The sequence below is a fragment of the Apteryx mantelli genome, chromosome 2 (assembly GCF_036417845.1).
Source record: "Apteryx mantelli isolate bAptMan1 chromosome 2, bAptMan1.hap1, whole genome shotgun sequence".
In the NCBI taxonomy this organism is placed as follows: domain Eukaryota; kingdom Metazoa; phylum Chordata; class Aves; order Apterygiformes; family Apterygidae; genus Apteryx; species Apteryx mantelli.
The window spans coordinates 5,951,300-5,976,523 of record NC_089979.1 but is presented as its reverse complement, the minus strand read 5'-3'; the positions used below and the strand labels follow the sequence as shown (position 1 = coordinate 5,976,523).

The following is a 25,224-nucleotide window of genomic DNA, read 5'->3' as shown; positions in this document are numbered from 1 at the left end:
ACAAACCTTCAATTTGTAAAAAACGCAATATCTGTGAAGCGCAATAAAGCGAAATGCAATAAAACAAGGTATGCCTGTAGAAAGTTTCTTTTTTAATTCCATATTTCAGTTAATCATTTAAAAGGAAGCTTAGTCATTTCAATTTACTAATTTAGTATGTTTTAATTCTAATTGTCCTCAGCAACAAAATATTCTCCTTATTTTAAAAACAGCATCAACAATTAAATGGATGCAATCTGAGCAGAAGAAAAGCCATTATAGCTGGTTGATCTGGCTTTACTCCCTCAGTCTTTCTGGGAAAACAACAACAGCAATAACAACACAGTACTTCAAGTCTTAATTTCAAAAAGGAATGCAAAAGTACAGCTCACTATAATCCGTGCTAACCCATTCTAGTGATTAATTACTTTCATTGTTAAAAATGCATGCCTTTCTTCCATGCTGGTGTTTGTCTGTTGTTAACAGGTAGCTACTGACTTTTAGTTTACTGCTGTTCATTACACTTAAGACTCTCTATTAAATTTTGATTCCCCATCAGTTCTTATAAACTGTGATCACCTCAGTTGTTAACCTCTTCCTAATTTACCTGACTACACAGAGCTTTGTGAGTCTCTCACTATCAGCCATGCTTCCAAATTCCTTAACCTGTCACACACTCCATTCTTATCTACTGAATTATGGACACAAGGACTGGATGCAGTATTACAGCAGTAGTGACAGAGTTCCCTGATATCCAAGAAGTCTGTTCATAAGTATGACAGTTTTTGCTTATATACCCAAGGACTGCATTAGTCCTATTTACCACAGTATTCTGCAGAGCTCAGATTTATCACTCCCGGAATTTTTTAAGCACAAACTGGACCTCTCCACTTCAAGGGTTTCTTCCTACATCGTCCTGGTGATAACCCTCTCCAGTGATAAAGCGCACTACCACTAGCTATTACAAGACACACCAAGCAGGAGTTGTGCCCAGAGGCTGCTGTGAGCAAAACAACATCGTTTTTTACCTCTCACTACACACCCCAGTTTCTATATACTTCTCATCAAGAGCAAGGTGTTTTTAGTTTGCTGGCCTTCTCCCAGATCATGAATTTACTTACCCTGAGACTTGACATCATTTATTGACTTTAGAGCAAACAGTTTTCCTTTCAATATATCATATTTCTACTTTTTTTTTTTTTTCTAAAGACTGTGTGCTTATATGGAGAAGGAGATGGAGGAGAGAAGGGCAAATCAATCCAGGTCAGCTCCAGGATGAAAAAATATTGTGAAATCAAGCAAATGCAAATCACAGTACAATCTGAAAGATGCAGCAAGCTGAGTAAAAGAGCCAAAACAGAATAAAATATAACAGCCCTCATCCATAAGAAGGAAAAGAATTACTATTGATTTTTTAAGCTGAAGTTCAAAACCACCACAGTGAAATTTACTGCAAAAATGTTAATGATGACAATTCAATCTATCGCTCGTGATTACTCAGTGAAATTATGCACTCACTCATTTCAAGGCTAATGCTAGCAGGATTCAAATGACAACTTGAAGAGAAACTGTTCTGAAAGACTAAGACACAGCTGGCAGCCTCAGGTTATAAAGGACCAAATCCATGTAGACACAGTATTAACAAATGCTCATTCTTTTAGGAGGCCAAAAAACTATATTAGCAGAATGATAACAACATCCAGTAGGAACTGGTCTCTTGTGACGAGCAAATATGTATTTCAATGGGAGTGCTATCTAATATTCCTTTTAGAGGCCTTTTAGGTACTTTTCCCTAAGTTTTTTTGTGAATGTCTTAATACTGCTCTTCAAAACAATTGAGATGCACTGAAACTAGCTGATTCACTGACCAGGATGGAAAGAGGAGTTAGTTCACAGGCATCTCGTCTAAATTTTATGCCAGAAGAACTGAAAGAACTGATCAAAACAGCAGAATATGTGTGTGTTAGCTGTGGTGACACAGGTGCTGGGTAACTACTTCAAGGTCAACCTAAAGGAACCAAATAATAGAGGCCAGAAAATAGAGCCAAATCAGAAGTTCAGATGAAAATAAAATGCAAGACCAGGTACTCACTCAGTTTTCTGAACAATGGGGAAGCTTCCAAGTCGCACGTAAGAGCTCTGAATTCCGCTTTCTTTCATTCCAAAAATTTGTTTCACACTGAACAAATCCATCAGGTCAAATCCTGTCCATAACAAAAGCGTAAATATGAGACATTGATCAGGCTGCAATATAAAAATTGGAGCAGTGTGGCATGTCTTCAATTGTACTTAGGTAGTTATCTTGGCCCACAGGCACAGCTCTTCCAAGATTAACCTTGTTCTTGTCGGGAAAAGCCAGAATAAAATTCTAACATGGTCTAATCTGCTCCATCCAAAAACAAAACCAAGCATAAAATCAAACTGTAACAGACTCTGGAGAGATCAGAACAGAGTTCCCCATACATCAGTGATAACTTTTGTTTGCATTGCTGTGGCATCTTGAAAATAACTGTGCAGTTCGCTAATGCCTATGGATGCTCAGATAAGGTAGAAAAAGAGACAGCACAGGTGAAGACTGAAACATTTACTGAAAACACTTAGTCCAAAACACTTGTCTACATACAATCTTCATACCATCTGAATTCTGTTTAGATGTAGCCCAATCTACTCGTTATTACCATGAGCTGTTTATCTTGGTTGCAAACATTTCTGTCAAGCTCACCCCATTCTGACAGGGCTTGTTAGCTAAAGCGCACACCATGCAAGTAGGCTGATGTGGACCCAGCCACAGTTAACCCATGTTTTGGTGACACAAAGTCCCAGCTACTGAACTCTGCCAGGGCCAGTTGGAGGGTACCCATGCCATGTCCCTGAACTTATCCAGCTCCAGGAAGCTCACTACTGTGCGACTGCAACTATCACTCTTTGAGGTCCAAACGGGCTCCATGGGATGTACATTCAAATTAGTAAGTTCACCCCGAACCAGACACACTGTGGATGTAGGAGCAAAGACACTACAAAAGCCAGGTTGAGCACGACTGAACACAGAACCAGTGTTTTTCTTTTATTTGGGCTATTCCAGTCTCCACTCCCCCTCACACACTCATGATTATACATATTAACTCCTGTGGATGTAATTACAGCCCATAAAACTGATGATAATAGAATAGTTTATTCTGGGAAAATGATTTTAAACTAGGGCAGTGGTTTTAACTTTGTTCAGTTAGTGATCTCCTAAAACTCTTCTTGAGTAGATACAAATTGTTGTGTGGTAAACTTAGGCCTTAAGACAAGAAACTTGCTTTTCTCAGTTGCCTTTGTGAACCTCTTACAACTTGCAGGCTGAAAGCCATTGAATAGCTTGAAAACCACAAACAGGCAAAGGTGTCCATCTAATGGTATCTTTTTTTTTTTTAATTTATAAGAATAAATAAGTGCAAAAAAACCTGTGTGGCCCAGCCCTGAGACAAAGCAAGATGTGACAGCAGAGAGCAAATAAAACATAAACTTCCATCACGGAGCTTTTTCTAAAGAAATAGCTTTTCTAAAGAAATAGCTCTTTTTGAGGAAATATAGTCTTAATTGTTTGCAAAGACAGAAATGGTTGCCTGGTGCCATTTTGAGGCCTTTTGTATTACAGTAACTTTCCTAGCTGTCAACAGCTTTTCCCTCCTGACCACTTTATTTTCAGCTATTACTGGACATTCAGGAGGGCAAATAAGGTGGTTAAGACACCCCAGGGCCTCATGACTCCACCTCGTAATGACCTCTGCAACAACTCTAGTGATACACCCTTCTGACATACGGTAATCAGCCGTGATTGCATCCATAAATTGTTTCAAATAGAAGCTACCAGAACATGAAAGCTCCCTGCTGGCTATCATATAAAAAACAGTATGACCTGTCCATATAAGCTCTCCTGCAACTCATTTCAGCATGCAATACATATTTTTCATCTACGCAAACCACAGAAATATGAGGAAGGCATTTGAGTGTTACTGGTGAGATGAGCCCACAGTGACTGGCAAGGAGGCTTGTTAACCACTCACAGGAGCTGATAATTTGCGAACAGAGAAGGCTGGAACGCTGCCCAAGCCGCAGTGCAGTGTCCTGCCGACAGACTCCTCAAGCCATGGAGAACTGCTCAGCTACACAGGCGCAAATTACAACGACAAAAACTTTCTTCTCAGCATTCCCATCACTAGCTCAGACCCCAAACATACTCTGATCCTTTTCTGAGCGCTCAAGCCAATGTCCTCATCATGAGCAACTGTTAGGGTGTTCAGACAAACCGAGAGTCAGGTTAGTCAATCTTTTTTTTGCTGAAACTTCCAAACAACATGCAGTTTGGAGAGCCTAAATAACACAACGAAACATAAGCAAGGCTATTAAAATTCTTCTGCAAGCAGAACCTGCAATATTAAGAACACCTTGCACTCGCAAAGCACACAGGTAAATCACAGTAGAATCCTCCTTATTCCGACTATGGATCTGTGAATTGCAAATTTCTTGATATACTTTTAGTTATGAATCAATGAGGTTTGTTCTTTGAAAAGTTCAAGTGCTCTGCAAGTCCACAGAAACATTAAGCTCTAGACGTATCAGAGCACACACCCCAAAACAGCAAGTACTTTTGCCTTACTCGATTCATGACTTCATTCTGTGCCAAATGCAGATATTGCCTCCACTCTCCTTTGGAGGGAGCTATGAAACAAACTAATTCATGTTCATAGAGCACTTCAGATGGGTCTCTTCTGGCTAAATGTCAGCTCTGTAGGCAGGATAATCATACAGACTCTCATTCAGTTAGTCATACAGAATTGAATACAAGCGCTTCTAGGGAGACATTCATCTCACACTGAAAGAAATGCCAAAAGTCAATGAGCCTCTCCATTGACATAAAGAGAGCATAGGATGCCCAGGCTGTATGTCAAAGCTCACCTAGTAAAGGTCTAAAGCTAGGTGAGATGACTCCCACTCTTAGCTACTCTATTGCCAACCAAAGCCCATGAGGCAATGTACAGTTCAGCTGCAGAAGGATTTTGGTGGCATTACAGTAAATATGGCATCAGTCCATAGTGTAGACAAAGAAGAACTGTTTGTTAAGGATGAGATGCATCTCACTGAATTTTATCTGTCTAAAAATGAGATGTCTGATGTAAGCGGGTTGCTTCAGTTCCCTTCTTGGTCAGCAGAGAAAGACTGGAGCCTCTAGGAAGACAATTCATCACATCTATCTTGAACCTAACTAAGGACAGGCCAAAACACTATTTGGCAGTGTCTATCTCTTCCTGAAAGGGAGCCGAGAGGGACATTAATTTTCAGACTTCTAAAGTCAGGTGAGATAAACTGCACTTTTAGGGAATGCTATGCATTTTGTGCACTGAATGAGGCAGAAGTCAAGAGGAAAAAAATGATAAGCAATCGCACACAACTTAAATTTACAGTTTCATTTGCATTCAGGATTGAATAAAGGTTGCAGATTTTTAAATACATAATAGCAATATTTTAATTTTACTATCCTGTCCATTTATTGTAAGTATCTCTTTAAGGAGATATCATACCATTTCTGGGTGGGAGAAGAAACAAACAGATCCAAAATACTGTCATTTGAGTTGAAAAATTAACCAGTGCACATTATCCAGGTGGGATAGGAAAGAAGACATATAAGGTAAGTTCCAAATGAATTTGTGCTTGCAACATAACCTCTAAGATTATTTCAGCTAAAGGAGAAAAAAAACCACATATATATATATATATATATATATATATATAAAAAATTAATTTTGTTTACTTCACATGTCTGGATGCTCTTTGGATCGCATATGTTCTTTTGTACTTTAGGACCTGGACTGGGATAGTGAGGGAAAGAGCATGGCCCTTTCAATTTATGTTATATTAATGGGAGAAATAAGTGATGTTGCAACCATTTTTCCAACATTTGAGCAGGAGATTGCACCTTACACTATCTACCTGCCAGCAATGTAGTGGAAACACTTCACCTAGAACTTCCTCCAAACATCTTGCTGCCCAGTTAGTCTGCCATACATCATTCTGGGCTGGAGTGACAGGAGAAGTCTGGGCTGTACATTAGTTTCCCATTACCAAGGGGGGACCACGCTGTCAGTACCATAGAGTGATATAGAATGGAGTCATCCTTGGGTCCAAGAAAATTCACAGAGGTCTCCAACTCCCTCAAACCAAATGTAGGAAGGCAGGACTCTCAGTACAGAGCCATGGTTAGAAGGCAAAACAAAGTGCTGACTGAGGGCAAGAAAAATGAGATCCTACACTTAGCTTCCCAGACCTTCCCAACTGAAATGGGAAGGAATGTACCAGCCCAAAAAAGCAAGGACAAAGCTACTGTTACCCAATCATTGCACCGTGCTTGAGCACAGGATGAAAGGGTAGGACTTTACTGTTCTCAGTTGCTTTGATTTAAAATGTGGCTTTTTGTGTACCAAGACGGGTGTGGTTTCCCAGTTGGCTTATAAACTATTTAATCAGTAATGCCATAAATATGACAATTAATAAGATGAATAATGCTCTTTGATCATAAGCTTCCTCCTTCATTACAGTTACTAAAACAATCTGAGGCCATTGAAACCCTCTAACCTGATTACGTCTCCTGAAAAGCAGCATAACCTGGTCCATTAACATTGAAATTAAAACAGTGACCTGAAAGAGAAGCTCAGATTCATAACAGCATACTTGGCTTTAAAAGCAATTTCTTATGCACTGCTCTACTGATCAAATCAGTTCAATGTCTCTTTACTTGCAAGTAATAACTCTTTACAGGAAGCAGCCCATTTTTCCAGAATCAGAAAGCATGGTCAGATCTGCCTCTTGCAGGGAAAAAAATAGGCAAAACTTGGCACTGGACTGGACAATTTCTACATCATCCTAACTGTAGTATATAAGTGCATTCTCTTTTACAGGAAAAATGTCCACCATGCAGGCAGTCACATCCGAAAACATGGCCAAAGTGTGACCAGACAGCTTTGTATTTGTTGAGCATTCCCATAAAGTTTATTTCAAGATGTTTATTTCAAGATATTTATTTCAAGATAAGGCTAAAGGGGCCATGATTGGTTCCCGTGAGCATGAGCTGGAATTCTGCTTGGCTCCATTAAGTATCTAACAGGGACAGCATGGTGGAAGCTGGTATCTGCATGCTGAGAGTTTTCTGTCTGTCTTGTTTTGGGGGGGAAAAAAACCACCACCACCCAAACGCAGGAAACTAGAGCAATAGAGGGAGGTTTTACTAGCCAGAAAACAAGGAAGTGCAAATGTTTGGAAAGTCTTCTCTAAGCAGGATTGAACCTTTAGTTTAGCACGAAAAAATCTCATGAGACAAGTGTCCTGCCTTGCATTCCTGAAGAGCCTAAGATAACCCTCACTGGAACCATGGGGCTACTTCTATTTGTAAAAGTTTCTGGTGATGGGACTGCCTGGAAAGCATGGTGAGAAAGGAATCAAGAAAGGCACACGATATCAGAGCCCCAGGTGATGTGCTCAGAACATATTTATTAGTGAGGATGTTCAGCCATGAGTACTGACACAAAACACAGAGGCTTTTGCAGGAACTGCTCCATACATTTGTCGTGGTTAAACTCTCAGCTGAATTATCACCCTTGTCAACATACTGATAGAATATCACCAATTGCCAAGGTCAAAAGAGGTTGTCATCAGCTACTGTTTCTCTGTGACTTCTGAAAATGGCTATATGTATTGCCTGTGATAATAGCATATGTTACTTTTACTAGCATGAGGTCAATGGCAGTAAACTTTATGATAGGCTAGAAAAGTGTATAAATTCCTAGGAAGAACAGTATCACTTGGGAATCTCTCAGCAAATGCAAGCTCTTATCAATTTTCTCTCCTAAGATTTCTGCACTTCTTGAAAGTTAAGCTTTCATGGATGGCCTGGGCTCCCAAGGAATGGGAGAAGCTCAGAGCCAGTGTGCTCTCCAGATCCTAAACATCACATTCAATTCATCCAGTGTGATCTACAAGGCTGTGGCCACCATCATGGGTCCCCATTTTTGTTACCTCTCTTAGTTACTTTCTGTGCTCTTATATATTAAAAAAAAACAACCAAACAAACAAAAAAAGGAAAAAAACGGTTATTATGCCATACTCTGAAGTTAAAAAATTGCATTTAGCCAGCAACATCTGGCAATTAGCTTCTTGAAGTCAGAGTGTAGACGAGAGATATGACTTTTCTTCTATTAATTACATGTAAACGTTTGGCATCCTTATGTTCCACAGTGTTCTAGGCTGAAAACAGTTCTTTCCGAACAGCCACAATGTGTCTCAATCTGGGGCTTGGACATGAGTAAAAGCATTGAAACCCTGAAGGGGAAACCTGCTAACTTTACTTAACACATGTTGCTGTTATTGTTATAGCAGCCCTCATCAGGATTTTAACTATTCCTGACTTTCCTTCCTGCACAGGAAAGGAAATCCTTTCAAGAGTTGACAGTACATAAGATAATTAGGGATATTTTTAAGAGACAACTGAAGTCTCCATCTCCAAGGCTGTTCCACCGCAGTAAAATTACCTACATCCACCTCAGTATATCAGTGCCCTAATCATAGTTTCACTTGTCATCAAGAAGTAGTATTTAGGAGATGGTAAGTCTGAACACTGATGCTATCACAGTTCATGGTCCTAGTTTTTCTGGCATGCTGACAGGAGGCAGAAAGTCCTCTTCCTCTCTCTTGATGACCAGCTCCTTGCAGACAGGGCAGATAAAGCCCAGCAGAAGCAATGCCACACTGTTGGGTTTATCCTATTACTGAGACAACTCCATTTCAACACTTCAGTTTTACTTCCAGAATAACAGCATCAGAGTTGAGGACTCGTGAGCTGTTTATGGTGACAACAGTGGGGTCAGTGTCAAAGCAGCAAGACATCAAATCTTCACGTTGTCCCAGTGTCCCCATGGAACACACAGGCACTCGTGTTTGCTCATGGTGTTCTAGATAACAGGAAAGGCCAGAGTCCTGCAGCTTGGATACTGTTTAGACCTGTACTGCTGCGAATGATCGTAAAAAGGGGACTGAAAGAAAGTGTTTTGCTAAACACATTTTCTACATCCCGTTCTGGCTGTCAAAAGAAGTGATTTCCAAACACTTAAAATGGCTAAGAGTTCTGCTTTCTTACACTGTTGTATTCCCCTTTAGTTCACCTCTCCAGCAAAGACAGAAAAAGCAGCAGCTGATATTCTACATGGATAATTCATCCCACATTCAGCACTCCCAGGTCAACAGCTTGGTTCAGCACCATCAGCCAACAGCTGTTATCTGACCTCTTCCCAGAGCATTAAGGACTGCACCTCTGGAGGAACAAACCAGGGAGATTTATTAGCTGCCCACAAGTCCTGCGTGCAAGCAGAGCAGTGAGCAACTGGGTTGCACAAGTCATTAAAAAATTAATTTGCTATATTTTACAAGCAGCTTGTAAGGGAATTTTGGAATTATAAAATTCTCCAAAGCCTACAGATTAAAGTGCCTCAAGAGTGTTTTAAAGAGGTTCTTGCTATTAACCAATTGCCCTTTGTTTCCACAGATGTTACGATTGGGATTTGAGCAGCACTTCACACTGACCTTTCATCTCACTAGATCTACTGGACTTTTACCCCAGCTTCAGTGAGGAGATCAGGTTAGAGTTTAACCTAATAACAAGCTTTTGTTGAAGTGCAAGGAACAGCTTGAACAGCAGCATTAAGAAGTTATCTTCCAGCCATCCTACTGCCTTCTAGTTGATACTCCATCAGGTGGCTTAGAAGGCACTTTAATGGTCACAGTTTTATAACAGTAATAAAGCAGATTTACCCCAATACATGTTGCCACCACCCAGGCTGTTGGTTCACTGGTCCTTGTTTGCTTCTTCTGCATCATGGCACCAGGAGAGACAAGTTCTACTTTTGATTGGCACCAGTAAGCCGAAAAGCCCCAGGGGTACCATGCAGATCACCGACAAAAAGAGCCTGATTCCACCTCAAGTACCAATCCTCATTTGGGATTATTAGAAGCAGGAACGCTGCTTGAGGTGTATCACACAATTATACCTCAAAAAAAATTCCTGCTAGCCTCCTTCACACAACTCTGGAGTGCCTCATTCATTGGCACTGGCAGGGAGAGCAAAAGGAGAGATAAAGGAGCAGGAACTGGGAGGCAGTGGGGCAGGTGAGCAGGAGGTCACTGGGTTGAACTACGGGGTAATCCTCTTTTGGGACCATCAGCCTAAAGCTTCAGCCAAAAAAAGAGGGGGCAGATAAAGACAATTGGCACCATTACACAGGAAGGGAAAGATACTACTCCAGGAAAGATAAAAGGGATATAAAACCTGTAAGAAAATGAAACCAAAAAGACAGTACTAAAAAAAAAGAGAGAGAGAGACAGAGGTCAAACCCATAGAAAGCAGGTGAATACACTGTTAGAGAGTCATCCTGGCTGGTGGAAAGGGCTGTTGTAATATAACCCCCAGCCTACTGTAAAAACAGGAAATAAACACATGCCTAAAGCTGCTGTCTCTAAGGCAGCACATTTCATCACCTGATCTCATGTTAATAACACGCCACTTTATTTGATGCATTGTTCTGTTTATCTGTATCAGTCCACTCATTCTTTCTTATCCATTTGTCTCTTAGTTTTCAGACAGTTGCAAGTGGCATATTGGACAACACTGAAAGCTGGTTTTGACACTGAACTCCTTCCCTCATTACTGAAGGCTTTTCTGTGTTGAAGTCATTCTCCACTTTCCCAGTGATGGACATCTGGCTTAGTGCCATGGGCCCTTTTTCAGCTCCTTTCCTGCTCCAGTGATTTACAAGATTAAACAAGGGTTCATTATTCCTTTGATGTCCTTGTATGCCAGATAGGTTTGCCCCAGCTGAACTTACCAGGACTATTTGTATCAGGTTCTGATTTTAATTAGTTCCTCTATTTTGAGGCCCTCTTTTAAGTTCCTCAAGAGCTAAGGTGCTGTGTGTTCTTTTGGAAAGCCATAAAACGGCATTACTGCAAACTCACCTTTTGCAACAGCAGTGGGGAGGGGAGGACTCTACCTGTTTTTGAATAAAGGTTTGTTGGCAGCACTGGGCCCAGGAGAAATCTATGCATATAGCTGAGAAAAATGACAGTGGATAAAAGTTTATGCAAGCAGAGTAGCAGGACAGGTGAATTCAGTGTAACCAGCAATAACTCCTACTGTTTTCTCGTAGGATTTACAAAAGGCTACCAATGATTCTGAGGGTGAGAAAAGGTGTTTGAGGAGAAACACTTTACTAAGACATAACCTGCTAGATTCTCCTTGTAGTTTTAATATCTGGGCTACAGAAAAACCCCACCAACAGGCTATTCATGTGAATGAAAATATTCCCATTAATTTTAGGTACTATGAGCAAAGCCTAATATAAAAGCAGGTAAAGACTGCTCTGTATGAGACTGTGGTGCCTTTTTTATGCCAGATGATCAGTACGAAACAGATTAGACCTAAGCATAATCTGAAATTGAATACAGCGGTCATCTGAGACCATATATATCAGACAGACTCATTTATCTCCAAGCATTAGGAGGAATTTCTTGAAATTGTATATACACCTTCTTCCCGTTATATGTGCACAAATGCCAGAAAGCTCTAAGAGATGAAGAATCTCAGAGATTGTTTCTTCAGTCCTCTCTTTTGCAGCAAACTCTTTCTGAAGCAGAACTAAACTAAACTATTTGTAGAAACCTGAGAAATACCCAGGAGGTACCTCATGGTATTCCAATTTATTAATCTTTTTTACACAACCCAACCAAAGGGCTGGCTGCTTCTTGGGCTATGAATAGGCAGAAATTGAATTCATTTCCCTTTCATCAACTTAGATGCACTGGAACAAGAAGAAATTCTGGTTTGTTTGACTTCTGGGAGAAGACAAATGTTGCTAGTTTAAAAAAAGCATTTGGGGATTGATTTTATTTTTTAATATGCATACAGATCAGAATATTTCATGTGCATATTCCTGTGCATGGTTAACCCATGCATGTCTTGTGTGTGAATGCAGAATTCAGAATTAGAATTTGGCACTGCTGGGATTCAGACCAGAGAAAGGCTTTCACATGGACTACTAAGTTTTTACTAGATTCCAGTTTTCTTCCTGGACTAGCAGATCCTAAAGTAATTTCAGCACTCTTTCTCCATGCTTACTGCTGCCTTTGAGCAGGTCAGCTGGGCTGCCTGCTCCGGTATGGATCTGATGCCTGTCGCCAGTAAGGTCATTCACATCGCTGTATATGTGAAAAGTCCCACTGAAGCTCATGACGTGGGTGATAGTAACACGTCTGGACACATTAGGAAAAAGATTCATTTAAAATATGGGATTTTAATTCAACGAATTTCTGAGCCCAGCGCTGTTACTGACTCTTTGTGGTTATGTGCAGTTGATAAGACCCTTGAGTGTTTCCAGGCTCCTGAATCCACCTTGGCTGCACCCTACCTCCTGTTGGGGTGAGCATAAACTTCTCCTTCCCAGCTCTCTAGCTTCTGTTGAAGGGAAATTCCTTGGTACGTAAGCCCAAAGGAAGCCACAGCAGGTCCCCATCCTGGATAACTGGGGCGTCTGAACACAGGGGATGTCAGGGTGCAAACCTAATGCGTAGGTTAGAGCTAGCCCATAGGACTGCAGTGACTGCACTTACAAATCCCAGGTGACTTATTGGTAACTATTTGCCTGTTTGACCTGGTTTTCTTGGAGCTACCAGGTATTAAAATGTCCCTGAACACAGGTAAATCATTTGAAGACCTCTGAAAAACTTCAAAGGGCTTTTAAGTGCAAGGATCTAGGCTATAATGTTGAGACCAGCCATTGTACAGTGCACAGACTGAGGGAAAGCAAGGCTAAAAGGGACCTACTAAGGTCATTGGGGCTTAAGGTATCCCACCTACCAGCCCACAGGATGAATTCACCCCACAGCACAAGTCCACCTAGTTTCTCCAGATCACAGGAGACTGAAATGACTCTTAGGACAACAGGTACAGCTCAGCTGCTCCTTTCCTTATATACTTCTCACAGAGGCATAGCAGCTATTGTTGCATGTATGTGAGTTAGGAACCAGGTTCCAAATCCAGTTCTCCAGACCCTTAGAGAATGGAGATTATACTCAAGGAAGCGCTGATCACTCTTTACCAAATTTTATATGGGGGACTTACTAGGGAAAGCATGGGGGAAGGAGGGAAGAAGAAGTCCTTAGCCCCTTCTCCATTCTCATTGCCTAGTGAGGGTGCACTGCAAAATCTGACAGCAAAGTGACTGTACATGGCACAGCCATGCCTTATCCTTTCCCACCACCTCCTATCCCAGTCCTAGCTGCATCCAGTCCTGCCTGTATGAGTGAGAAGAGTGAGCAGTGCCTACACAAATAGCTGACTTCACCTTCGCTGCACATGTGCAGTTTTTGCTGGTGACCACTGTGTCTGTGCATTTGCTGGCTGAAGACTGCGATCCGTTAGAGAGCTCTGCAGCTATTCTTGGATTTGCCACTTGCCTCTCAGGGGGGTTCCTAAGGAGCTTATGAGAGGAACAATACAGAGTGCCAAGTGCAAAGGGAGGGCAAAATGCCCAGTCACGCTGGCACAACAAGGACAGTTTTGTCCCCCAGGGGACATCAGTCTAATGTGCTCCTTCTGAAGGTTCAACTGCCTGGATGCTCCAATTTCCTCTTGCTACCACGTGTTTTAGTGGGCAAATATAAATAGTCCCAACAATATTATAATTAGTTGGTGAGTCACTGGCATCTCTGGAATGCAAACCCTGTGCTACAAACCGCAGGAAACTGGAGACATGCTGACAGTTAAACACAGCCATTTCAGGCTATAATTGTAGGGTACTAGTTTTACAACCAGTACCTCTGCAGTAAAATGCCCAAACATCCTTTATAGAGCTACAAAAAAATACAGAGATCATAAATATACTGGCATTTTGTTCATTTGTGCACGGACGTTTCAGAGGTGGGGAAGAAAGTCTCTAGTTAGACTGCTGAAGTCAATCTGTAGTACAACCCTTAATGCGACTTCTGCAGTTACTATACGCACGGCATTTGCAACTACTTAGGAGTTAGAGTCAGAATTTTGACATTCCCTCCTTGCCCCATTAACGCCACCCAGCGTGGCTTGCACACGCTCATCTTATATAATGCAGCACAGTGGTTGTAAGCATCCCTCCCAAGGGTTAAATCATTCTTAGCATTTTATGGGAATCATTGCAAGTCATTTGTTATTTCCATTGCAGCTTCCCTCTGAAAACAACAGCCAGTATCTGTTGGGAGTGTCCTCTCCTCTGGTGGATAATGTTGAGGACTAGAGCTTTGCCCATTTTTTTGATTCTAGGGATCATCCAGATTCCTGCAAACAAATCCCATGTCCTGCAGGTCTAGTTTAAAAGACAAATAATTCAAAAGTGAAGTTTTAGAACCTCAAGAAGCATAATTCATTTGCAATACCTTGATATTTCATGTGCTGTTTCACTGCAATGTTTTGGCTATATATGAAAATACACAAGGGGCTCATCTTCAGGGTGCAAAATGTTATCACTGTGTTGTCCCACCTGGCCAAAACTAATAGGAGGCCATGATCCTTTGTTAAATGCTGATGAAACCAAAATGAGAAACTGGCAATATGAAAGGGATTAAGTATTAGAGCTGGGGTTTTATTTTGAATATTTCAGGGCAACTGAGTTAAACCCTCGTTTGTTTTCATTTCTCTTTTTGATAAAAAAACATAACAAGGTACTCACATGGATGTTGTGAGAATTTCATTTAAAGCATGAATATACATGGCTTTAAAATATCTCACTTTCTGAAAGGGAAACCATGTTTGCCCTGGTATTCTAACCAGATTTCTCTCTTCTCTTTAAAATCCCCTATGTGTTTTCTAATGCATGCAGCATCATTTATATTCTGAATTTATGTGTTATGAAGTGTTAAACAGATGCTGCTTCACTTCACCACCAAAATTTGTATCAGTAGTAGAATAAAGCCCTCTATATATCCTTAGCTCTTATAAACCTATTTCACTGTGGCAGCCCTCACTGAATGCTATAGCTAGTAATTTTTCATTTAAATGCTGTGATACCAGAGGGTCATAGAGTGCAGTCCTCTGCTGTGAGAGGTAGCCCTGTCCATCTTTGTCTATTTGTCTCCATTACTCCTACTTCACAGCTGGCTCCAGGACTTCATACCTCTGACAGTTAGAAACCTTCCTCAGATGTCTTATCTGAATGTACTTCTTGGACAGTCTATACCCATTTTTTACTATATCCTTCGTCCTTTAGCTTCAGAGATTCCCTTGTCACCCTACCATTATTCCCCTGATATCTCTGTGGAAAGCGATCAATCATATCTCCCCCTTCCACCTGCATACTGCAAGATTAAACAAACCAAACTTTTATAATCTCCTGGTTGATAATAGTCTTTCCAGCCTCTGAACACTTTAGTCTCTCCTCTAGGCTGAACCCATCTTTCCTGAGGAAAGAAGATCTGAGCACAGTTTTCTAGATAAGCTATAACCAAGGCTGTCCAATCACCTGAACTCTTTCCTATCTCTACCAGACTCTACCTTATCCTATAATGACCTCTGCCTTTTTCCACAACTGTATAGCACTGTGGCTTGTAATCATCTATTGACTGACTAAGACACCATCAGTTTCCAGAGTATGAGTTTATAGCACAAATTCCTGTTATTGATCCCTAAGTGCAAGAACAGGCCCTCTGAACTAATAAATTTAATCCCAAGTCAGTCGCTCCAAGTTTTTGAGCCATTTCCTCCTTCATAATATTCTGATCCCAATATATGCTGTGGAAATTCGCAAAGAACATAAGACCTACAACTGGACCTTGAGGAGTTCCACTACTGTTTGCCCTCCAGCTTGATATTTCCTTTCCTACAAACCCTGTTATTCTCTCCCTGCTAGCTAATTTCTGACTCATTTTACAAGTTTTATTAACCTCTGCCTTTTTTTTTACTTTAGCAATGATTTTCAGTACAGTACTCCTTCAAATGCTTTGTTGAAGTCCAGACAGATGAGATCTACTTAATTCTGTTTGTCTAAAGAAGAAAATGCCTGTCTTTTAAGGATAAAATACCTGTTTCATCTGTTGTCTCTCTTCCAACTTATGATGTGCTTTTGGAGGCAGTTATTCATTTGATTGTGCATGGAGCCATGCTCCCTACCCTCAACCTCTAACTTTACAAAATTCCAGGCATCTTCCACTTCTCAGTCCTGAACTGAACACTCCAACTGATGCCATTGGTTCTCTTCATCTCCCAAAGTTTGTCCTTTTACAGTTCATCTTATGAACTAGTCTTTATTTTTCCTTCTCTTTAATCTAGAGTGACTCAACTCACATTCACTTAACTGCAGACACACGTTAAAAGGTACCAGGTCATGGTATAACTAGTATGTAAATATGGCATACCAAAAAGGACTGCCATTGATGATGTTCTGTGTGAAACAATTGCATACACCATCTGCTAGTGCATTTCACCAAATAAAAAGATAAAACTGCCAGAAAGATTTGTTTTCTCTCTGTTAACTCCAGTTCTGAAACCTTCTCCCTACCTGAGAGAAAGAAGAGGTTTTGAGAAGCATATTAATCTTGTGTCCCCTGCAGCCAAAATGAGGTTTATTGTAAGATCCTCTCCATGGGGCTGTACTTTGAATCCACCTAGAAACAAGCTTGTGCAGGATGCAGCTGTGAAGTGCTGTGTTAGGAGCCTGCTGGGCTGAGATCAATTTTGGCTGTCATTAAGCTTCCAAGTGGAATGCAAGATGCTGGTATTAACTGCAAAGCCTTGGACGGGTGAGGGCTGGGTTAGCAGAGGAAGAGCCTTCCTCCCTGTCACTGGTGAACCGGCAGAAAATCCAGAGCTGAACTGCTCTCACCAGCGCAAGGCAGTGGGAAGCAGAGGGCTGCTCAGCGCTGAAATGCAGTCATCCTTAGGACAGAATATAAAAGCCCCTCAGCAACAGCTAGCAGCACAATGAAGCATTTTGGAAGAGGAAATACAGCACATTAAATCAACAGAAGTTTTCCAAATACTTTAGCTGGGAGAATGCAACAATGCTCTTTTGGAACAGGACCCAGGGGTTATTGTCTTAAGAAAATGCTATGGAGTATGTAGGGAGTACAGAAGGAGCGGAACAACATTTAGGTCCCATGCTGACTATCTCCAGTGTCATAATGACCCTTAGTAGAGCCAGAACCTCAGCTGAGCCTTGTCCAGATAAAAGATAAACATTTTCTTAATCATCAGGAACAGGAAGAGAAATTATTGTTGGCTCACCATGTAAGGGCAATCAGATTACTTCCACAAAACCTTTTGTATTGGCAAAGGGGAACCAGAGATGTTGCTGTAGTCAATTACTATAAATAATTTTTTTATTAAGTCACTGCATGATATGACAAGCTTTTACACTTAATGGTGAACAGAGGATCCCTGGTCTAGTAAATGACTGCCCTATGCTATCACAGACATGTTGCAACAAGGGAAATTCCAATTAGATATTAGGAAAAATAAAAGCTCACCATGACAGTGATCAAACTGGAACAGGTGCCCAGAGAAGTTGCTGATTGTCCATCCTTGGAGATATTCAAAACTGGACTGTACAAGGCCCTGAGCAACCAGCTTTAACATTAAAGTGGATTTAACTTTGACATAGTCCCAGCTTTGAGCAGGAGGTTGGGACATATGACTTCCACAGGTCCCTTCCAACCTGAACTAATCTACAATTCTCAGACTGCAAAGTCATCTCTTAACCGAAAATGATGAATATCGAGTTGCTATCTAGGAAGGAAGTGGGATTTGAAGGAAGAGGGAAAAATAAGTGAGTAACTTTACAGAAGAGCACATGAATTACAGTACCAGTCAGATAAACACTGACTAGACATAGGCAGCTGTTTACAACACCAATCTTCTGGAAGGGATCACACAGAAAATGCTAGTCTGAGCAGGGACACAATCCTCCTACTCATTTTGGGCAGCAGTTTCCACCACGAATAGGTTCATTCAGAAATAGCAAGACTATTTGCTGAATAGTTCTACTGTTTGCACAGCCAGTAACAGGAAGACCGTCAGAAAAGGCTGCTACAAGATTTAGCAGTGGACAGCAACTCAGAATGGGTGTCTGGGGACTACGGGTTTGACTCTGAAGACCAGAAAAGATGTTACCACCCAGCATTATCACAGGCCTAGATGAAACCACACTGAAGCCAAAATAAGATGTCTACAGACAACATAGATGGAACTGGTATTTTGTGTAGTGAGAATCCCCCAGTGAAGAAACTCATAGTGAGTAGCAGAGCTGTCAGATCTTGGCCATTTCTACTCATAATCAAGTTGCAGAAGATCCTCCTGCCTCCCACTGCTGTGACTTAACTTCTAGGGTCAGCCACAGATATTCTCAGTATATCCTTGATGGGCAGATTTTCTCTGCCAACTGCTCAAATAGTTTTGTGTCTTGGGTCCAGAAAAGAGGCACAGCCCATGCATACATCTGACAAATAAATTAAAAGTCCTTCATCTGGCTGGAAAGATGTATCAGAGCTCATGAAAAAGCAGACATATCACCAGACCTGCTTTCCTCTTGATTTTTCACCAATGTTTCAGAAGAGAGAGTTCTTCTTGGGACTTTTCATCTTCTCTGTTTTTCTTGTATACACATACATAAGTATCTCTTCAGGGGTAATCATCATTGCACTTGGACATCTCACAACAATCACAGAGCAAATAAATGGATATCTAAACTAACCAAACATGGAGTAGTCAAAAAAAATGTTGTCTCCAAGGCATACTTCATTCCTTCTCTATCTACTACATTAAGCTCCATTGCCTTTTTAATTTGACGCCATATCACAAGAAAGCTTATGATTAATTTGCTGTCAACAAATAACTCTTTTCCATCCCTGCAGTTTCTAGTGTACTTCTACATCACTGAATATGTGTTGGACTAAGAAAATGCCAACTAGAAAACAGGTAACAAATCAGAACATCTCATCAGAAGCACATAGTTATACCATTTCAGTTCCCAGATGTACAGCAGAAAAGTGTGTCTTTTTACCTGGAATCTCATCAGTCTCCCCACTGGTGTGTTTGAATCGGTCTCCTTCCACATGGACATTTGGACACAGAACATCTGAAAAGCAAAAGAACCAGTAAAAAGTTATCACAGATAAACACATTATTTTGTAAGCTATGGAACTAACAAAAGCTGGTTTCTTTCTTTCTTTCTTTCTTTCTTTCTTTCTTTCTTTCTTTCTTTCTTTCTTTCTTTTTTGACCAACATTTCCACTGCAACAACTCTTTTCCCTGTCTTTATGCACCCTAATTGCCTTCCCCTACCCTGTCCCCTATCTCCAGGCTGGGCAAGAGAACAAACACACTGTGTTTGATTTTGAGCCACTGTTTGCTGACTGGCCAGCCAAGAAGCCAAACAGAATAGATGACCTGAGCCTTTCCCTCAGCTAGGACGTTACCTGGGATCTCTCTCTTCTACTGGTCCATAAATAGGCATGAAGGTAATAAAAACTTAAGAACATTGAGACTACAATTCCACTCTCAGATTTCATTGAATTTGAGCAAGATGTTCAAAAAGTTATTGAGTGGGAAGACATGACATGCACAGACAGGTGAAAAAACAGAGCAACCAGCTGTGCAATCACATAAACTTCCTTTTCTCAGGATACTAAGCCAAAAGTGTTCAGCTTGGTCTGTTGGTGAAAAACTATGTCCTTGTAAACAACCTCTCTCTGGCTAACTGTGATAGTTCACAAACACATGAAATACAAGAAAAACATTCTCATAGCCTTAAAGTCAAACATAGCGGCAGAAGAGTTATTTGTATCACAGCAACTTCTGGAGGTCCAGCTGAGACTGGGGTACTGTCCAAACTTTTCAGAAAGGACAGCTCTTACACAAAAAAACTCACAGTCCCTAAATAGATGAAACAAAGACAAGACAGGAAAGGGGTTCCAAAGCACAGGATGATGAAGCGACCTCTATCATGTCAAGATCCCCTAACAGGTCAGTGTCAAAGACAGCAAGTGATGCCCGGTCTCCTGTATCTTACTGTATTTTGCTTGTCAACACTCCTCCAGGACCATGACTATATTTACGTGTCTGTGCTCCCTGAGTTTGTTCAAGCAAAAAGTAGCATTAAGTATGATTAAAACTTCGAAGAACATTCACCCTCAAGCACAGATTTCAAAAACCATGGAAATACCCAGCCTTTGTCAGCCATTTCTCATGCTCCCAATTAGTGTCAACACAATTGCAGATGAATGCTTTTCTGCAAAGAACTGTCTACCTAGCCACCTCTTTCCTGCCATATATTTGAAGTAACATTTATTTATAATTTATTTTCCTAGATCAATAGGTAATTTCACACTTGTAAACAATGGGGACAGCTAGCTCCAAGAATCAGTTTAATGAGAATATAAAAATGTACCCCAGACTTTTCACTGCATGCACAGCCCCACATTTATGTCCTTTCTCTAATTTAAAGAACAGCCAAGCGAGGTGTGACCACAAGGTAGGCAAGAAAGGGTCGGATACCGGCGGAGAGACACACTCAAGGTTCATAAGGGGTTAAACAGGATCGGCTTAATGAAGGACTTACACTACACACTGCACGGGGAGCCCCGGGAACCGCAAGGAGAGGTCGCCGATGGGAGGCTGCTGGAGGCACGGGTCGGACGCATGGGTCGGACGCCCAGGAGGGACCCGACTCGTTGTTCCTAAGGACCCCTTAAATCTACTACAACTATTTCCCTATCTCAGCTGTGCTAACCTTGACGAACTACTGTGCGGGAAGCAGCTAGACGTTGTTGACAAAACGGCATATGCGTGCCTGGCCCTGATGGGAATTTGGTCAGGGTGTAGTTTCACATGCTGGCGCTGCTGCCACGTACTCTGCCAGTCCCTGACTCCTCCAGGGAACCATATAACCCAGTCAAGTTTTCTAATGCCTTAACGGCGTGAGCCTGGGTAGCTGCGGCGCAGGAGTGGGTGTACAACAGACCGGAGCAGGTATCTACAGCGGTCAGCACATACCCGTGCCGCTGACTCTCCAGTAAGGGTCCAATATAATCCATTTGCCACAGCTCCCCAGGCTTTTGCCCTCTGCGGATACAACGCTTTGTGGTCCGCAACCGCTGTGGAGCTAAGCGGGTACAACAGGGGCAACACTGCCTGGCCTGTTTTTGTGCCGCTGGCAGCTGCCCCTCTGTGCATGCTGCCGGCAGGGGCAGCGGGTGTCGCAGGTCCCCCCCGCGCTCTCCAGGCTCCTCGCTGCGCTCCCCTGCCCCGGGGCTGAGCGCTGCTCCCGCTGCGGCTGCAGCCTCTGCTCCAGCAGCTCTGCGCTGGGTTCGCTGTCCACCTCCCGCCACGGCACGCCGGCTCACAGCGGGTCTCGGAATACGGTGCCGCAGCTCACTCTGTTTTTCTTTTCCACGTTTATCCGCCTGTTTCCCGACTTTCTATCTCCGCTAACGGAGACAGCAGCACGGCGACTTGCCCCACAGTACCTGCCCCCCCACCAATCACAGGTAGCACCACCACTGCTTCAAGGTGGGGTGGGGGCAGTTCAGAGCCTCTTAGTCCGGATGGTTTTGCTCATGGGGATCTGCTCCGGTCCTGTAAACTCGGGGGAATAAATTCCGCACAACGTTCCTGATTGCTGCAGCGGGTTTATCCCCGCCGCGATAGTAGTCCCCGCGGTGAGCCCGCCATCGATGACCGTGGTGGCCGGCCAGGTTAAACACACCGCACCCAGCACCCACTCCATGGGGGGGGGGGGGGGGAACGCTTCGGTGTTGCTGCTGCAGGGTGCGGAGGGTGCTGCGCAGCCTGGGGTCCCGGGGCAGAGCCCCCACCCTACCGAGCTCCTCTCTGGTAAAATAAACTGCCACAGCCTTAACAGCCGCCCTGATAACCCTTCGCGGGGCTGCTGCCTGTAGCGCCCCTGCACATCCTGCAGCTCCAGTGCTTTAAAATCACAAGTAGTTGTGATCCCTTGCAAACCGGCTGCATTCGGCCCGGTGAGCCGCTGCTCTGCCACCGGCCGGGCAGCTGCCTCCCCCTCGCGCTCTGTGTCCAACTCCGAGCTGGGGGGATCGTCAGGGTCCCAGATGTTGCCATCCCAATCCACTGTGGATCCCAATCTGCTTTTCACACCAGCGCCCGCAGCGCCAGGGGACGGACATCTCGCCGCCCTCCCTGTCGCCACCAGCGATTTGCAATGCGGGCGGTCAGAACAGCACGCCGGTGCTGCAGCTTCTCGGCTCGACCCGCGGTTGCAGTTGCAACCTCTCGGGACAGCTGGCGAGCCTCCTTAGCAGCTTCGAGATCACCTTCCAACTGCCCACTTTGCTGGCGCTGCGTCAGCAACGGCTCGTCCAGGGTGAGGAGAGCAGTCAGGAAGATCCATCCCTGATCCCCTGCTGCCTTTCGTGCCTCCAGCCCTGCTTTTTCCAGCCGGAGCTTAGAGACCAGCTCCACGAGCCGCTCTGGGGATCCCCCCGCTCACTCTCCAGCTCCGGCCATGGTGCAGGGGTGACCCAACCCGACAGCTCGCGAGCCATGAGTGCCCACCGACCCACAGTGGCCACCCGGGAACGCGGCTCCCCACCTCCCCCTTGTCCTTTCGCCCCCAGAGAGGCATCTCCACACCGGTACCCACCGACTGCGCTACATGTGACCGCAAGATGGGCAAGAAAGGGTCGGATACCGGCGGAGAGACACAGTCAAGGTTCATAAGGGGTTAAACAGGATCGGCTTAATGAAGGACTTACACTACACACTGCACGGGGAGCCCCGGGAACCGCAAGGAGGGGTCGCCGATGGGAGGCTGCTGGAGGCACGGGTCGGACGCCCAGGAGGGACCCGACTCGTTGTTCCTAAGGGTCCCTTAAATCTACTATAACTATCTCCTTATCTCAGCTGTGCTAACCTTGACGAACTACTGTGCGGGAAGCAGCTAGACGTTGTTGACAAAACGGCATACGCGTGCCTGGCCCTGATGGGAATTTGGTCAGGGTGTAGTTTCACATGCTGGCGCTGCTGCCACGTACTCTGCCAGTCCCTGACTCCTCGCCAGATCTCCTGCAGGTGTTCCCACTACACGAGGACAGCCAAGTTCCCATTCCTTCATTTGCCTACTTGTACACACGATGATACACATATCTTCTGCAGTTGCAATACCGATCCAGTGGCACATGGTATTTCGCATTATCTGCACCTGGTGTTTAGGATCATTCCTCCAGTATCCTTCCTTGTTGTATTACTCAGCGAGCAGCAAGGGCTGGCTGATCCCTAAGGGACGGTGGGCCAGGAGCAGAGGGTGACCCCAGCCCAGGCAGTGCCCTCACCAAAGGGGCACAATCCCACAGGGAACCTTGAAGGCTTCCTTAAACCATGTGTGAAAACACCTCCAAAACCATGGGACAAGAACCACTTTTCTGAGGACGTTGCAGCAGTCCCTGTATCTCTCCTCCTTCTTCCTGACTCCCAGTAAAAAATCCAATACTCTACAATGTTTGGTTAAGCCTAGCAATGAAATCAGATATTTTCCCTGCTTCATTGTGCTTGTGAATTTATGGGCCAGATTATTAGCTGCGGCTGAAGCACTCTCAGCTCAGTGCAAAGAAAGGGAACTGTAAAAGCCATTTCCCGAAGCCCCAAGGGCCAGCACTGGTTGAACACATCCGGCCACCCCTTCACCTCACCAAGGCGGAGGCCAGAGAGCAGTCACTACCCCAGGTGACCATTACCCAGGTCTCCTCGGTCCAGAGGGGAGATGCATTTAGGACTAGAGACAATTTTGTATCAGTGCAGCAGTACAAAAGTGTCTTCATTCAACTAAAGGTCCAGCCCTGCTTAATTCACCTAGGCAATTCATTTTTAGTGCTTTTAGAGTACTTTAGTGAAGTTGCTATCAGCAGGTTTTTGAGGAAAACAAAGTATGCGTACTTCTCTTTGGCAAGCAGAGTCAAGCAATCTGATTTCCTTTGGACTGTTTTCAGGGGCGCAAAACAAATGTAGCTGCTGCTTTTATAGACAAAATTCAGAATTCACCACACCGGGAGTCAATACGGATTGACAGAAATGACAACTTCATCTGAGTTTTAACCAGAGATCTCTTTTGCTCCTTGCTGCCTGATGATTTGAAAGCCAGGATATTTCCCTCAAGCCTGCTTAACTCTTCAAGTTAAACAAGAGGTGAAAACATGTGGTTATTTCCCCCTCCGTCAGAGCTCTGCACAACCTTCCAACACAACAGGAAAGTTCTCCTCTTCTAGGTAAATCAAAGGCTACATGTCACCACCATCTGCCCAAAATTGCCCTATATGCTGCAGGCCTTCCTAAGTCCTTCTCTCCCCCTAGACCACAACCCTGTTTACTTTTCCAGCGTGTTGAAAGCTTATTACTTTTATGCTGGGATCCCAAAGTTCACCTTGAGGGAAGGATATAAAAGCTCTTTCCCACTAGGTTCCAGTTCTACGATGGTAAGTTATAAGTGAACACCCCTGGCCATATCTAATGCTTCCTTCCTCTTTCTTTCAAAGTGTACTTCTATATCTCCACGCTAAATCTCCTCTATGTTTCTACAGCACAGTCACTCTTTGGATCTGTATTCATATTCCCACTGCTCAGGAAAGCCAGCTGCCTGTCCCAGAGCCAAGCCAACACACAGTCCTATCTGCAACACTTTATTATTATTATTATTATTATTATTTTATCCCTGGTGGTTATAACTGACAAGTGTAACAAGGAAACAAAATAATATTAAAACGTTATTGAGCTGCCATAATAAATGGTTTCTATTTAAATTCTATTACTTCTATTTGATGTAGCCATCACTTCATGCTAGGGTACGTTTCAGCCAAACTAAGCTGTTGTTGCTTCCAACTATATTGTTCTTTTAAGTTTTAAAAAGGATTTTTCATCTTTTAAAGCTCTAGTAATCATTAAGACTTGCAAGAGCCAAAGTTGTGCCACCTCTACAACCATTCAAGACCAAGCTGTACTGACAAAAGGTTGCTTAGAAGTGTCAAAAGCTCTGTGCAGATGTTGATATTGTTGCTTTAACTTCTCCGTTTTTAGTTATAAAGAATGCTCTTTCGATTACAGGCTCTGGTTCAGTGCAGTACACAGCATGTTGGAGCCCCAGGCTCCGAACTGGAAGGTGTACAGCTTTTCAG

General features: G+C 43.2%; 1 protein-coding gene across 1 annotated transcript in view; it reads right to left on the bottom strand.

The window, feature by feature from the left end:
- Nucleotides 1-25,224, bottom strand: part of COL22A1 (collagen type XXII alpha 1 chain) — a 212,210-nt gene that overhangs the window by 144,946 nt on the left and 42,040 nt on the right. The window contains exons 3-4 of the mRNA XM_067292265.1: nucleotides 19,086-19,160; nucleotides 2,072-2,183 (exon numbers count right to left, since the gene is read on the bottom strand). Of these exons, the coding sequence (XP_067148366.1) occupies nucleotides 2,072-2,183; nucleotides 19,086-19,160 (187 nt within the window). The remainder of the gene's footprint in view (nucleotides 1-2,071; nucleotides 2,184-19,085; nucleotides 19,161-25,224) is intronic.